General features: G+C 40.6%; 2 protein-coding genes across 4 annotated transcripts; both read left to right on the top strand.

Annotated features, from left to right (window-relative positions):
* The first annotated feature begins 15 nt into the window (after positions 1-15).
* On the top strand, positions 16-5717 carry gpr180 (G protein-coupled receptor 180). 2 transcript variants are annotated; one of them, XM_052558911.1, is made up of 9 exons: positions 17-223; positions 374-514; positions 945-1145; positions 1340-1520; positions 1647-1696; positions 2084-2241; positions 2818-3009; positions 4005-4082; positions 5075-5717. In XM_052558911.1, the coding sequence occupies exons 1-9, from the start codon at positions 85-87 to the stop codon at positions 5219-5221; spliced, it is 1287 nt and encodes a 428-aa protein (XP_052414871.1). In that variant the 5' UTR covers positions 17-84; the 3' UTR covers positions 5222-5717. The 2 variants fall into 2 exon arrangements, with proteins under 2 accessions (XP_052414872.1, XP_052414871.1); XM_052558912.1 differs by lacking the exon at positions 2084-2241 and having other exon boundaries at positions 16-223.
* A 794-nt stretch (positions 5718-6511) lies between these two features.
* Positions 6512-14129, top strand: tgm8 (transglutaminase 8). Of its 2 annotated transcripts, none has more exons than XM_052558171.1 (13): positions 6512-6649; positions 7732-7893; positions 9126-9359; positions 9821-9939; positions 10104-10232; positions 10567-10744; positions 11089-11224; positions 11306-11415; positions 11588-11830; positions 11925-12203; positions 12696-12859; positions 13262-13395; positions 13842-14129. In XM_052558171.1, exons 1-13 carry the CDS (start codon positions 6607-6609, stop codon positions 14023-14025), a joined length of 2115 nt encoding a protein of 704 aa, XP_052414131.1. In that variant the 5' UTR covers positions 6512-6606; the 3' UTR covers positions 14026-14129. The 2 variants fall into 2 exon arrangements, with proteins under 2 accessions (XP_052414131.1, XP_052414130.1); XM_052558170.1 differs by having other exon boundaries at positions 6529-6649; positions 7729-7893.
* Positions 14130-14769: the final 640 nt, after the last annotated feature.

Here is a 14769-nt window from a genome sequence, read left to right as displayed (position 1 = left end):
ATATAGCAGGCGTCGATCACAAGGTGGGCGGAAAAGGACAGTATTACCTCATTGACTGCAGTGAATGAAGAGCATAAGAGCATAATGTTTGTGTACTTTATCATTATCATTGTTCTTTTGTTTACTTCATGTCCTGCAGCAGGGAAAACGGTTTCTGGGATTTTTAGGAGCGACGCTGCGAGAGAAAATAATGGGCAGTACATCACAAGATTTCTGTATCATGGTGAGTGTCTGATATTTGTACAGTGACATCATGCATTTGCTTTTGCTTCCATGCATTTTTGTTTTTCTGTTCACATGCATGCATGTAGAATGCAGTAATATGATCACATGTGATTTGACTTACTGTACATATGCATGATGATATTTCTAGGTGAGAATGGTCTGGTGATGTCTCGTGTGGATAATGTGCTGCTGGCCGTGGAGAAGGAGGCCAGACTTCTGCTGTTTCAGGGCTCCGAGGGCTTGGACAATCTGAGCTGTCTGCAGAGACTCGCATCGGCTCACATCTCCAGTAAGACTCCTTCACGTCTCAGACCGCTGGTACAGGTCATCTTCAGTGTGACATGACACATGTGAACTTTGACCCCAGTCTGGGCATGCACAGACACGTCACGCAGCCACTTAGCTTTTTTACACAAGATATTTTGAAGAAACTTGGGAACTAGGCAGCTGATGGTAGCCACTGACTATAGGAATATTTTTGTCAATGGGTGCCAGTATTTGTTTGGTCACCAACATTCTTCAGAATGTCTTCTTTTGTTACACTAAATAAAGAAACTCATACAGGTTTGGAACCACTTGAGGGTGAGTTAATGATAAAATTGTGAATTATGTGTGTACTGTCCCTTTAAGATTAACGCCTTAATAATACATTGATATAATATAGTTTTTATTAATTGTTATAATACTGTTGATATCCATATAGCGTTTGATATTTTCAGTTAAGCTGATGAAAGAGGAGCAGAACCAGACTATACCGCATCAGTCCGGTCCGCAGGCGTGGCACGTGATGTATGTGGATCAATACACCTGTCAGGACGGAGAGATGGACGGAGTGCTAGAAGACCTGCGCTTCCAGATCAGCTTGATGAACCCCGACGCCGCGGGGAACCCACTGGATCACTTCAGCGCCGAGGAGACCGGTGAGACACACACACACACACACACACACACACACACTCCATGTGTGACCCTGCACCACTAAACCTGTCATAAGGGTCAAACAATTACAATTGAATACAACTATTTGAAAATCTTTAGTACTGTAAAGCTGCTTTCACACAGTCTGTGTTGTTAAAGCACTTTATAAATAGATGTGACTATATATTCCTCGCAGGGCTCCACAGCTTCTACTTCCTGCTGATCCTGGCGTATTTCGTGGCGTCGTGTATCTACATACAGCCGCTGTGGCAGGCGCTGAGCAAAGCCGGACCCATGCACACGGTGCTGAAGGTGTTATCCACCACGCTCCTGCTGCAGGGAACATCAGTGCTGCTCAACTACATCCACATGTCCCGGTCAGAGACTCACACGCTTACCTATACTTTACCGGCTTGAATCTGAATACTTCCTGCTGAGCTCATGATGATGATGATGGTGATGATGGTGATGATGATGATGATGGTGTGTGATTGGACCCGCAGGTACGCTCGGGACGGTGTGGGGACGCCGCTGATGGGGAGCCTCGCTGAATGTGAGTCTGTCACAGCGTTATTCACATGATCTCAGAGTCCTGATCAGCTCTGGATAAAACAAAGCATCTGCCAAATGCATCAAAGATATGAATGATAACAGGACGGCCGTTAGATTAGAAATCTGAGGATATGAACATGAAGACAGATTCCCAGAGAATGCATGAGGATCAAAGACGAAAAGGGCTTTTCAAGCATCAAAACAATAAAGTGTGATTTAAAAAAAATTGATTTAATTTTTTAAAGGTGAAAAAAGTATATTAGTAATATGCATTGCTAATAACTTCATTTGAACAACTTTAAAGATGATTTTCTCAATATTTAGATTTTTTTGTTCCCTCAGATTCCAGATTTTCTAATAGTTGTGTGTGTGTGTGTGTGTGTGTCAGTGTGTGACGCAGTGGCGCAGGTGCAGATGCTCTACCTGTTGTTGAGTCTGTGTGTGGGCTGGACTCTGAGCCGCAGCAGAAAGTCTCAGAGTAAACCGCTGCAGTGGGACTCGTCTCCGGCCTCCACCGCGCTCGCTCTGGCCGTCGTCATCGCTCAGGTCAGCCACACTAACATCAAACACACATAGAATAGAATAAGAAATATAAAAGTCATTGAGCATCAGCCACCTCACAATCACTGATGCATTCGTTAGGATGGCTAATAAACTGCATCTGTATTCTCCTTAATGCTGTGATAAACACCGGCTCTTGTTTAATATTAATTGCTGGCATTTTTTCTTATTTGTAAGGCACAGGAGAACCCCTTCTGAAAAAGTAAAAATGTACAACATGCACATGAATTTGTTTTTAACATTAAGCTTAATGAGTGTTTGTTTTTTATATTTCAGTTTTCATTTTAGTTTTAATTTCTAATATTATACATGCTGAGTCTGGGACTCTTAATATCCAGCGATGTCATGATGCACAGACACTGAACTGAGCTGGATCAGTCAATGACAACTGAGTGTTTATTATTGTCCTTCTGCATTACTGACTCACTGTTTTCCTGTTTTAATACTGTAAAGTGTTCTGACACTTCTGTACTGTTAAAAGCACTATATAAACAAAGCTGACTTGATTTCCTTTGGTCGGTTTGGTAGAGAGGTCATTGTTGAGTCATGCTGTGTCTGCAGGGGGCGCTGCTGATCTGGGAGCAGCTGGAGGACGCCGAGCACCACAGCTTCCACACACAGCGCAGTGTTCCCGGCTGGCTGCTGATGGCCCTGCGTGTGGCCCTCGCTCTGTTCCTGGCGTCTGTGCTGTATCAGATCATCTCTACCGAGCGGAGCGCGCTCAAACGAGACTTCTACCTGAGCTTCGGCAAGGTACACGCAGCACGGTGCTAGTACAACACAGAAGAAAAGCTCAAATCATATCATCATTTACTCACCCTCATGTTGTTCCAAACCTCTTTGAGTTTCTTTATTCTTCTGAACACAGAAGAATGTATTTTGTAGAAAGTGGGAGTTGACGGTACCCATTGACTTCCATTGTAAGGGGAAAAAATGCTGGGTACCAGCAGCTGTTTGGCTACAGGCATTGTTCAGTATATCTTATTTTGTGTTCAGCAGGAGAAACAAACAGGTACAGCACAAGGGGGAGGAAAGGTTTTTCATTTTTGGTGAGCTATGACTTTAAAAATTAGCAATGACTGAAACTTTTCATGTAAGAGGTGATATTTAAATTGATTTCCAGGAGCATTTTTAACACAGCATTTCTAACATTTTAAACGAGTTTCATTTTTATTTTTAAATGTTTCATGTATATTAGTGCAATTAGAGTAATTAAACATTATAGGGCTGTTAACAATCAAATAAAGTCTATCTTTCTGTGTATTTACACAGACTGTATAGATATTGTTATAAGATTCGTGTTTTTAATACTTTATAGAAGTATTAAATGTTGGGGGGAAATAATTGAATTCTAACTAAATTTGAACCCAAAACCACCAGCAGATGGCAACAAGCCACTTTCTTATTCATTCAATGGATTTGTTCAAAGAATGATTCATTCAGAACTGAACCGAGTCTTAATGAACGAGTCACTGAATCATTTGTTGAATCATTGAGTAATGAGTTCCACTGTGACTCCCAACTATTTTGGAGCAGAAACAGTCAATATTCTGTCTAAAGTGTCCTTTAATATTAGATATGGCCTATGTGATATAATAACACTGGATATAGGACTAATGAGTGTCCAGCTGAAGCATGTGCTGGTAGATGGACACAATGTTTAAAAACCGGACAGAATGCAGCCCAACCCGGAGTGTGTTCCTGTCTGCGTCCCGTGAACACTTAAGTGGCCCTGTGTGTCGTTTCAGGGCTGTTTCCTGTGGTTCCTGTGTCATCCGGTGCTGGTCCTGTTCTCAGTGATTCTCAACGAACACCAGAAAGAAAAGGCAAGAGAGAAACAAACCTGCTTTAAAGGGCTCATGAGCTGCCTCGGTTTTTTGATTTTCTACTGTTCTCCGATGTCTTTTTTACATCAAACATCATAATTTAGAAGTAATGTGCTGTTTTTGACCCCCTCATCAGAAGGCTCTGTTTGAATAGACGTGGAGGACTGTAGACTCGGAAGTTACCGCCCACTACTGTGATTGGCTAACAGTTGTGTAGTTGGCTAAACAGAGCGACATAGAGCTGTTGGGCGTGGCTAAACATAGTGACGTACAGCTGTTGGGCGGGGCTAAACAGAGCAACGTAGAGCTAGTGGGCTGGGCTAAACAGAGCGACGTAGAGCTAGTGGGTGGGGCTTAACAGAGCAACGTAGAGCTAGTGGGCTGGGCTAAACAGAGCGACGTAGAGCTAGTGGGCGTGGCTAAACATAGTGACGTACAGCTGTTGGGCGGGGCTAAACAGAGCAACGTAGAGCTAGTGGGCTGGGCTAAACAGAGCGACGTAGAGCTAGTGGGTGGGGCTTAACAGAGCAACGTAGAGCTAGTGGGCTGGGCTAAACAGAGCGACGTAGAGCTAGTGGGCGTGGCTAAACATAGTGACGTACAGCTGTTGGGCGGGGCTAAACAGAGCAACGTAGAGCTAGTGGGCTGGGCTAAACAGAGCGACGTAGAGCTAGTGGGTGGGGCTTAACAGAGCAACGTAGAGCTAGTGGGTGGGGCTTAACAGAGCAACGTAGAGCTAGTGGGCGGGGCTAAACAGAGCGACGTAGAGCTGTTGGGCGGGGCTAAACAGACAGCGTTGTAGAATCAGCGGGCAATTTCTACTGACACACTACAGCAAAAGATAGGAATAACTATCAAAATACTAGTGCTCTAATCATTTTGGCCTGCACTGTGTGTCAATAGATCAAGGAACTTTTCTTTCTCCGTTCATGACCCTCTAGAGCAGCAGAGCTCTGTCTCACGAGCGTCTCTGTCTCTGTCTCGCTCCGCAGGTGGTGACGATCGGCGTGATCCTGTGCCAGTCCATCTCAGTGGTGGTTCTGTATCGTCTGTTCCTGTCACGCAGTCTGTACTGGGAAGTGTCCTCGCTGTCGTCGGTCACGCTGCCGCTCACCATGAGCCGCCGGAGCCGCTACTGAGCATCAGACCGCAGCCAAGCACTCCAGGACCGATGAGATCCGATCACACGACGGAGAGACGCTGAGCATCACACACTCATCAGGGAGTGAAACACATCATCCAAGCTTAATCATCATTCATGTGTAGAGACACACCTGCTGTGAGTCAGTCTGTGATCCTGCCAGAGAATGAAGATGAAGCTCCGCGCTCGTGCTCTGATCAAGCAATAAGAAAACAAAAGCATCTCTGTTATTTCTCAGCTGTGATTTTATTTGTGCTTGCACATGACTCCATTTCTGTTGTTCCCCACAAGTGCCTCAAATGACAATCACTGATGCGGGACTGAATATTAAACGGATGAATGCTGAGGATATTTATTGATCCTTTTACTGGATCCTGCACATATCTGTGTCTCAAGGAGAAAGATGTGAAAATCCTGTTAACTAGAGCATGTGTTGTTAAGTTAAAGACTTGAACTGTATCAATCATTGTGGTAATAAACTTCATGCACACGAAGTCTGTATCTGTCACTGTCTAATTACAGTTATCTGTTCATAAGGAGAATAGTTCATGATTATGGCCTGTTAATGGAGTTGCTGGTCACAAACTGTGTGTTATGTTTTGTTTTCTGCTTGTGGACAGTGAAAAACACATAAATTAATAAACACCAGTTAAAGGAAACCCCAAAATAAAAGTTAGCTGTAAATGTTTTCACCCTTAAGTTAATCAGAGATCAGGATGAGTTTGTGTCTTCATCAGGTTTGTAGAAATGTAGCACTGCATCAGTGTCTCATCAATGGATGCTCTGCAGTGAATGGGTGCCGTCAGAATGAGAGTCTGATAAAAACATCCCAATAATCTACAGCACTCCAGTCCATCAGTGAACATCTGGAGAAGACAAAACCTGAAACACATCCAGCATTAAGATGATTTTAACTCAAACACATAGAGTCTATAATCATAATAACACTTCCTCCAGTGAAAAAGTGTTCTGGTCTGAATCAGGAGAGAAATCTGCACAGATCAAGCAGTGTTTACAAGCTTGTAAGTTAGTTATTGTATCTGTTAGTGTTGTTTGACAGACATGAACAGTTTTAACAAAGATGAACAAATGTTTCACTCAGCTGAACATGTTTGTGCTGATTACAGTCAAATACTGATTTCCCACCCGTTTGATTGATTCTCAGGTTAATTAACTTTCCATTCTCTGTTTGTCTGGTGAACAGCAGTGATGTAATAACAGCATAACTGAGATGATTACTGTATTTCCACACCGCTGGAGGAGTTACGCATGAATAACTGACAGATTCTTAACGGGTGGATTGATTGCTCAGTGTTCGTCTCACGGGATCGGCTCTTATAAAGCTCCTCACACACACACACACACACATCTGAAGAGACGAGCATGAGTGAGAATCTGAGCAGGAACTCTGTCCGCAGAGATCAGGGTAAGTCAAACTCATTTCTAGTTATAAATCTCTACTCAGATTTTCAGTCTGTGTGAATATTAGCACACTAAATGTTTAGGATAATTTATGATAGACTACACTTCACTTTTCATGAAAGGCTTTTATAGTTTTTGATCTGTACTCCATAAGCCTAGACGTGATTTTACTCTTCAGTTGTATTTGGGTCAAACACGTTAAGATGTCCGCATCAACAGAAATGTACAAAAGTGATTTTGTGTCCATAGAAAGAACATTAAATGTAAGTAAAATGTCTACTTTTAAGGTTTCAAATAAGTTTTTGGAGAATAAAATGTCAAAATTTGGTTGAAATAATGTAACATTGTCATTCAGTGTAACACAATATTTATGCAAAAATTCAAACAACATGCTTATTCTGACGTGTACATATTAAAACATCTAAAAGAATAATGGAGCATACTACACACTTTATTGTGATTTAAATTAGTAAAAAATTCTTACTGACAAATGGGCAAAACCTATAGTGGCAAATGTTAAAAAATTAAAATTACAACTCATTAGTTTTTGGGGTGAAAGTAATTAGTCTCTTAATGTCATAAATTGATTTTTGTTGTAAATATGCCTGACAAGATTGTTACACTGAATGACATTTTACTGGGTGTCTTCTGTAAGTCAGGGGAAAATGTATGATATTTATTTTTTGCTCAGAAAAACAAAAACAGAATTGCAATTAAATAAAACAGAAAAATTGTGCATTTTTGGGGGGGAAAAATACAACAGTTTGAAACAGTATTACACATTTTTTGTATGCTTAAACACGTTTTCGTCTTTGACCGATTTCTGTTAGTCTCTTAGTGGTTTATGGTTAAAATCCCTAGTAAAGTTAGGGTTAGGTTTAGGGAACCAGACATCATGAGATCAGTGTTGGTGATCTGTTATCTGACTGCTCTTCATTCATCAGATCAACCACGCCTGATCTTCAGCTCTGATTATGTGATTATGAAATATGATTTGTGTCAGCGTGTGTCACAATGTCATTTATCTAATTGGCAATAAACCTGCTGGACTAGTTGTGTGTTGACGTAACCGTGTGTTTCCAGCAGCTGTGATGAAGGTGGATCTGCAGTGTGTGAAGAACAACACTGAACACCACACCAAAGAGATCACGGTGGAGCGTCTGATCATCCGCAGAGGACAAGCCTTCAGTCTGATCCTGAGCGCCGAGCGTTTAGACCAAAGCGACATCCAGATCACTGTGCAGACAGGTCACTAAACACTCAGTACAGACACAGCACTAACATTTATTTGATCCAAAATATAGTAAAAATTTTAAACAGCTGTTTCCTGTGTGAATCTGTGTTAAAGTGTAATTTATTTCTGTATTTTCAGCATCATTCCTCCAGTCTTCAGTGTCACATGATCTTCAGAAATCAGAATAATATGATGATTTACTGCTCAAGAAACATGAAGATTATAATCAATGTTGGTTAGTAATTATTTACTAATAATTAAATAACTAAATGAATAAACATAAAAAAACTTATGAAAATATTAAATCACAATTTTTAGAATTAAATCATTTTAAAGTACAAACAATAAAAAAAATCTAATTAATTAAATAATAAAAATGTCAAATTAAATCTTTACAAAATAATAACAAATATATTGTAAATTATTTAAATGCAAAGTAAGCAACTTTAAAATAAAAACAAAACACTAATAATTTAAACATAAAAATGTAAAATTAAAAATTATAAAATTATAAAAGTATAAAATTTTATTTCATTATAATTTATTAAATGTAAATAACTACAAAATAAAAAAAATCCAAGAAAAACCTACAAAAAAATAAACCAAATACTAAAAATGTCAAATTAAAATACATCTTAAAAATTTAATAAAAAGGTTTTGAATCATAATTTAAATGAAAACTAAATAACTTAAAATAAAAACAATCAAAATAAAACCCTTACTTAAAATCCATTAGTTATAATACATTTTACGTTAAATACGTTTATAGATCAGTGATGCATTAATTTACTCAAAAGTGACAGTAAAGACTTTTAGATTGTTACAAAAGATTTCTATTTCAAATAAATGCTGTTCTTTTGAACTTTCTGTTCATCTGTGAATCCTGAACAATAAAATGGATCAGTTTCCACAAAAATACTGAACTGTGTTCAACACTGATAATAATCAGAAATGTTTCTTGAGCAGTAAATCATCATATTATTCTGATTTCTGAAGATCATGTGACACTGAAGACTGGAGGAATGATGCTGAAAATACAGCGGAGCATCACAGAAATACATTACACTTTAACACAGATTCACACAGAGAACAGATCATTTACATTACAATAATATTTCATAATTTCAACTGTGTTTTTGTTTAAATAAATGCAGAAGAGACTTGTGTCAAACGGTTGGTTGGTAGTTAGCCTCACTCTCTCCAGTCCTGCTGCACATGTATGTTAACTCTGAAGTGTCTCTGTCAGGTCCTGGAGCGTGTGAACAGAAGGGCACGCTCTCGTCCTGCAGCACAGACCCACGCTGCTCCAGTGTCAGTAAAGGCTGGAGTGTGAAGGTGTTGAGCGGCTCGCCGTCCTCCGTCACGCTGTCCTTTCTGTGTCCGTCAGACGCCTGCATCGGTCTGTACTCTCTGAGCGTGAAGAGCGGACCCTACTCCAGCGTGAGTGCCCTGACCGTGCTCTTCAACCCCTGGAGTAAAGGTGAGGATCCCAGATCATCCTCATCAGTGTCTCATGGGCTTCTGAATCCAGAATCAGAGACGGGGTGTAAAATCTCAAGTTAAATTCCACCCATCAACTCCTGTCTTAGTTTGTGAAAAGGTTTTGTTAAAAATGTATCTGTGTTTGAATCATTCATTTAAAAGCACTGAATCATCCAGTAATGAAGCCAGTTAGTCTTGAGTGAGGCATTGGATCATTCATTCAGATTTTGTTTAGTTGTCTAATATTTCTTCTTCAGAACTGTGGGAGAACTACAACCTCCACTTAAAAATAAAAAGTCTCATTTTATCCAGAATCATGGCTCTATTTTTGTATACAAACAGCTCTTAATCTTAATCGAGTCCAGTTTTTATGTTCTGCAGCAATTAAAAGTTTTGCAAAAAGAGAGAAATATCTAAATGTTTGACTTTATCCCCACATTAAATGTCTGGTTTCTGCAGATGACGCGGTGTTTCTGGAGAATGAAGCGGAGCGACAGGAGTATGTCCTGAACGAGCAGGGAATCGTGTATCAGGGAGTGGATGAATACATCACCACCAACAGCTGGGACTTCGGTCAGGTGAGAGCTTCTCTTTCAGATCTCTGTTTTCAATCTGTTGAAATCTGTTGTTCGCAATACTACTGCTTGTTCTGTATTCTTGACCATATTAATACAGCCTTGAAGAGCATGAGACACACACACACACACACACTGATCTGAGCTTGTGTCTGTGCTTTCTGCAGTTCGAGGAGGATATCCTTGACATCTGTCTGAAGCTGCTGGATGTGAACCCCAAGTGTCTTGAAAACGCAGCAGAGGATTATTCAGCGCGCTGCAACCCCATCTACATCAGCCGAGTGGTCAGCGCCATGGTAAAACACCTGCTGGACACATCACAGCAACACATTCATATCTGACCGTGGACCAGTGAATCAAAAAACTGCCTCATTAGCATACGCAGATGAGCAGTGCTGAATATTAAATGAGCTGCTTCATTAGCATACGCAGATGAGCAGTGCTGAATATTAAATGAGCTGCTTCATTAGCATACGCAGATGAGCAGTGCTGAATATTAAATGAGCTGCTTCATTAGCATACGCAGATGAGCAGTGCTGAATATTAAATGAGCTGCTCATTAGCATACGCAGATGAGCATTTGAATTTCTGAAGGATCATGTGACACTCATACCAATATTATGTGTTCAGATCAACTCAGATGATGATAAGGGGGTGCTGATGGGTCAGTGGGACGGGACGTACATCGGAGGGGTGCTTCCGTCCAGCTGGAACGGCAGTGTGGACATCCTGAGACGCTGGATCAAATACGACTGCCACCCCGTCAAATTCGGACAGTGCTGGGTGTTTGCATCGGTCATGTGCACCGGTACACACATGCTAACACACACACACACACACACACACACACACACACACACACACAGTGTTGTTTCAGTATAACTTAATTTTATGCCATTTTATATTTTATTAAAGTTTTAGCAATTTTATTGTGGATTTTTGACATTTTTATTAATATTTTTTACAAATATATTTCTAGGTATTTTTTATAAATTTGTATTTTTAGTTATTTTTGTACATCAAGTCAGACTAAACAAAAGGAGACATGTAGGCTTAGCACCAAGCCAAAAAATAGTTCGTTTTGTTACATGAACATATTTTTTAGTTTAGATTTTCTGAGTGAAGGGTAATCTCTCTGTGGTGTGTCTGCAGTGCTCAGGTGTCTGGGGATCCCGTGCCGCGTCGTCACTAATTATCAGTCGGCTCACGACACGGATCAGAACCTGGTCGTTGATGAATACTTCAGTGACTACGGCGTGAGACCCAAACGAAACCAGGACAGTGTTTGGTGAGAGTCTGAGGTCACAGGTTAGGGGTCAGTGATTGTGTTAGTGTTAGTGGAGTGACTCTGATGATGAATGTGCTGCAGGAACTATCACGTTTGGGTGGAGGGCTGGATGAGGCGTCCCGATCTCTCTCAGGACTCCTTCTACGACGGCTGGCAGGTGCTGGATCCAACGCCGCAGGAGAGGAGCTCAGGTGAACACATCACACATATTACATTACCTTCACCTTTTCATTTATACATTATGTCTTTTAATTTGAGGCTATTACAATTATAAAATATATAGCGACAGTCTTATTTACACGAGTGAATCTCCAGTGGAACCCGAAGCGTTTAACAGAAGTGATCTCTCTATATTCGGTCCAGGTTCTTACTGCTGCGGTCCAGCGCCGGTCAAGGCCATCCTGGAGGGTCACACCGATGTCAAATACGACGTACCTTTTGTGTACGGAGAGGTCAATGCAGACAAGATCACATGGCTGGTCATGGCCAACGGCTCCAAGAAGAAGATCCTTTCAGACATGAAGACTGTCGGACAGAAAATCAGCACCAAAGCTGTGGGCAGCAACAGCAGACAGGACATCACTGACCAGTACAAGCACCCAGAGGGTGAGTCACACACACACACACACACACACACTCACACACACACTCACACACACACACACACACACATCTGAGCATGTGAGACTGTGCTCCTCAGGCTCAGAGAAGGAGAGAGCGGTGTATGACGAGGCCGTGAAGCGTGTGACGGGTCTGAAGGAGAGCCAGACGCCTCGTCCGAGCGTCCAGATGAAGCTGAGTCTGGACGGAGCGCCACTGAACGGAGCCGATATCAGACTCAACCTGCTTGTGAAGAGCGAGAACAGCAAAGCCCAGGATCTGACGCTGAAGATGAGCGCTCAGGTCATGAGATACACAGGGAACCCGACGGCTGACGTCTGGAGTAACACCAGAGACCTACAGGTGCAACCCAACACAGGTACAGGACTAGATCTGACAACTGACCAGCGTCAGCTCGCGTTCAAGAGATACGCACACAAACAACACAAAGTACCTTAGTTTCTATATTTATAACATACAGCCTAGTTAAGCAACATGACACGACCAAGAGAGTGAGGTTTAACCTGAAAACTGGGATTGCTAGTAAGTTAACATACATTTTAGTACAATATATATATATAGATTTGAGTTTTTGCTCAGTTTGGTTAACAAAAATAGTTTCAAGCAAAGATCACAGCAAAATTCATTTCTATAAAATACAACAAATAAGTAAAAACAATGTAACAACACAGTCTTTTACCAAGCATGGCGTGTGTTTTTTTCTGAGCTTCATCCAGCAGTTAACTACACAAACCCAACATTAACATCAGTTGCGTTGGTATGATTCGAGGTGAAATCATCTCTGAGTGGTTCTGAATCATTAATCTGATTCACAGATACACAGACTCATGTCCTCGTGTGCTTGTTTCAGAGCAAACTCTTCCCTTCGAGCTGCCGTTTACTGCATACGGCCCTAATCTGCTCGACAACAACTGCATCAAAGTCTCTGTGATCGCCGTGAATAAAAACGACACGAAGGAAGTTTATCTGGCGGAGAAAGACGTGGTTCCTCACAGTCCGACGCTGAGAGTCACAGTGAGTGCCTCACACACATTCTGTTGGTCAGCAGTGTTGAGATTAACGCATTACAAGTAACGTGAGTTACATAATCAGATCACATATTTAATGGCTGGTAAAGTAACGCGATACTTTGTCATTTAGAAAGAGTTACTTTTTGAAATAAGAAACAGCAGTTACTTTGTTTCCATGTGTTGAGTGACAGTTCTGGTGTTGCCATGGAGACAGAGATCAGGAGTCAGTGCAGAGTGTTGTGTGTGAACATGATCTCACTGTAGCTCTAGACTAAATATGAACATGTGTTTACTCAAAAACACATTCAATAAAAACAACTCAGAATATTATACAAACCTGCAATAATTAATTAAGTTACATATATATATATATATAACCTGTGGGCGCTGTGTGTGTGTGTCTCAGGTGAGCGGGACTCCTCTGCAGGACAGTGAGATGAACGCTGAGGTGGTGTTTGAGAATCCTCTGCCCTCTCCGCTGAAGAACTGTACGGTCACCCTCACTGGCAGCGGTCTGCTCAAACAAACAGAGCAGTCCAGGTGAGTCCAGCACATCATCAGCTGTTTACTGCAGCAACACACATCACACCTGCCTCCTTTCATTTCATCCAAACTACTCAAGTACATCCTCACTGAATTAGCTTTTTATTTTGGAATTATGACATTTTTAGTAAGCTTTTGAAAGATAAATTTTAACTTGTCATTTTTATTTAACTCCTTTACATTTGGTTTATAACTTAAGGTTAGACTCTAGATATTACAAAAAAAAGTTAAGAAAGTTTAAGGAAATATAAAATGGAAAAATTTTAACATTGATATTTTTTATGAAAAATATATTTGTGTATATATGTTTTTGTTTTAAAAAAATATATATTTACCATTTAAGACCTTTTGATCAGACTCTCAAACCCTGATGTAGAGTGTCCTCAGGTAAAGTACTCAGTGATTCTTGAGCGTTTAACAGATGAAGTGTTTGTGTTCGGCAGCACCGTGGAGCTCGCCCCGGGTCAGAGAATCACACTGAAGGTGACCTTCAAGCCCTACAGACTCGGACCGAGGAAACTGGTGGCCAACTTCGACAGCTCCACCTTCAGAGACATTAAATCCAGTGTGGATCTGAACGTGCGGCCCGCAGCGACACGGCTGGGGTTCCTCAGCATCAGACGATAGAACAACAAGAACCATCTGAACTTGTATTCAATAACAACATCACAGATGATTTACAATCATCATCTCAACTGTTTAATCAGAATAAATCAATATTTAATTCAAAACGTCTCTGTTGATTCAATAAAGGAGGTTTGGAGTGATTACATGAGTAGTGAGCATGAACAGATGTTATGTGAATAATGTGAAAACATCACTAAATATGCAAAAATGTTTACATTTACATTTATTCATTTAGCAGACACTTTTATCCAAAGCGACTTACAAATGAAGACAGTGGAAGTAATCAAAAACAACAAAAAGAGCAATGATATATAAGTGCTATAACAAGTCTCAGTTAGGTTAACACAGTACACGTAGCATGGGATTTTAACTAATATAATAAATAAAAAGAAAACAGATAGAATAAAAAAAAAAGAGCAAGCTAGTGTTTAAGGTCCTTGCACACACACACACAGTCACACACACAAACACACACACACACACACAGTCACACACACAATTGCATAATAAATGAAAACAAAAAAGAATACAAAAATATTAGAAAGGTAGTTAGATTTTTTTAAAGAATAGAATTAGAATAGTGAGTGTTAAAGTTAGAGGGTCGAATAAAGATGGAAGAGATGTGTTTTAAGCTGATTCTTGAAGACGGATAAGGACTCAGCTGCTCGGATTGAGTTGGGGAGTTCATTCCACCAGAAGGAACATTTAATTTAAAAGTCGGTAAAAGTGACTTTGTGCTTCTTT

This window comes from Carassius gibelio, chromosome B6 (genome assembly GCF_023724105.1).
Source record: "Carassius gibelio isolate Cgi1373 ecotype wild population from Czech Republic chromosome B6, carGib1.2-hapl.c, whole genome shotgun sequence".
Taxonomy (NCBI): Eukaryota; Metazoa; Chordata; class Actinopteri; order Cypriniformes; family Cyprinidae; genus Carassius; species Carassius gibelio.
This window is presented reverse-complemented; position numbering and strand designations above follow the sequence as displayed.

Bases quoted from the DNA above. Each gene is read 5' to 3' on its own strand.
- tgm8 (XM_052558170.1), top strand. From the start codon at position 6,607: ATGAGTGAGAATCTGAGCAGGAACTCTGTCCGCAGAGATCAGG. The intron at 10,233-10,566 runs GTAAAACACCTG...TTATGTGTTCAG, and splicing joins GCCGAGTGGTCAGCGCCATG to ATCAACTCAGATGATGATAA. The intron at 13,396-13,841 runs GTGAGTCCAGCA...TGTGTTCGGCAG, and splicing joins AAACAAACAGAGCAGTCCAG to CACCGTGGAGCTCGCCCCGG.
- gpr180 (XM_052558911.1), top strand. From the start codon at position 85: ATGTTTGTGTACTTTATCATTATCATTGTTCTTTTGTTTACTTCATGT. The intron at 1,146-1,339 runs GTGAGACACACA...TATTCCTCGCAG, and splicing joins CTTCAGCGCCGAGGAGACCG to GGCTCCACAGCTTCTACTTC. The intron at 1,697-2,083 runs GTGAGTCTGTCA...TGTGTGTGTCAG, and splicing joins GATGGGGAGCCTCGCTGAAT to TGTGTGACGCAGTGGCGCAG.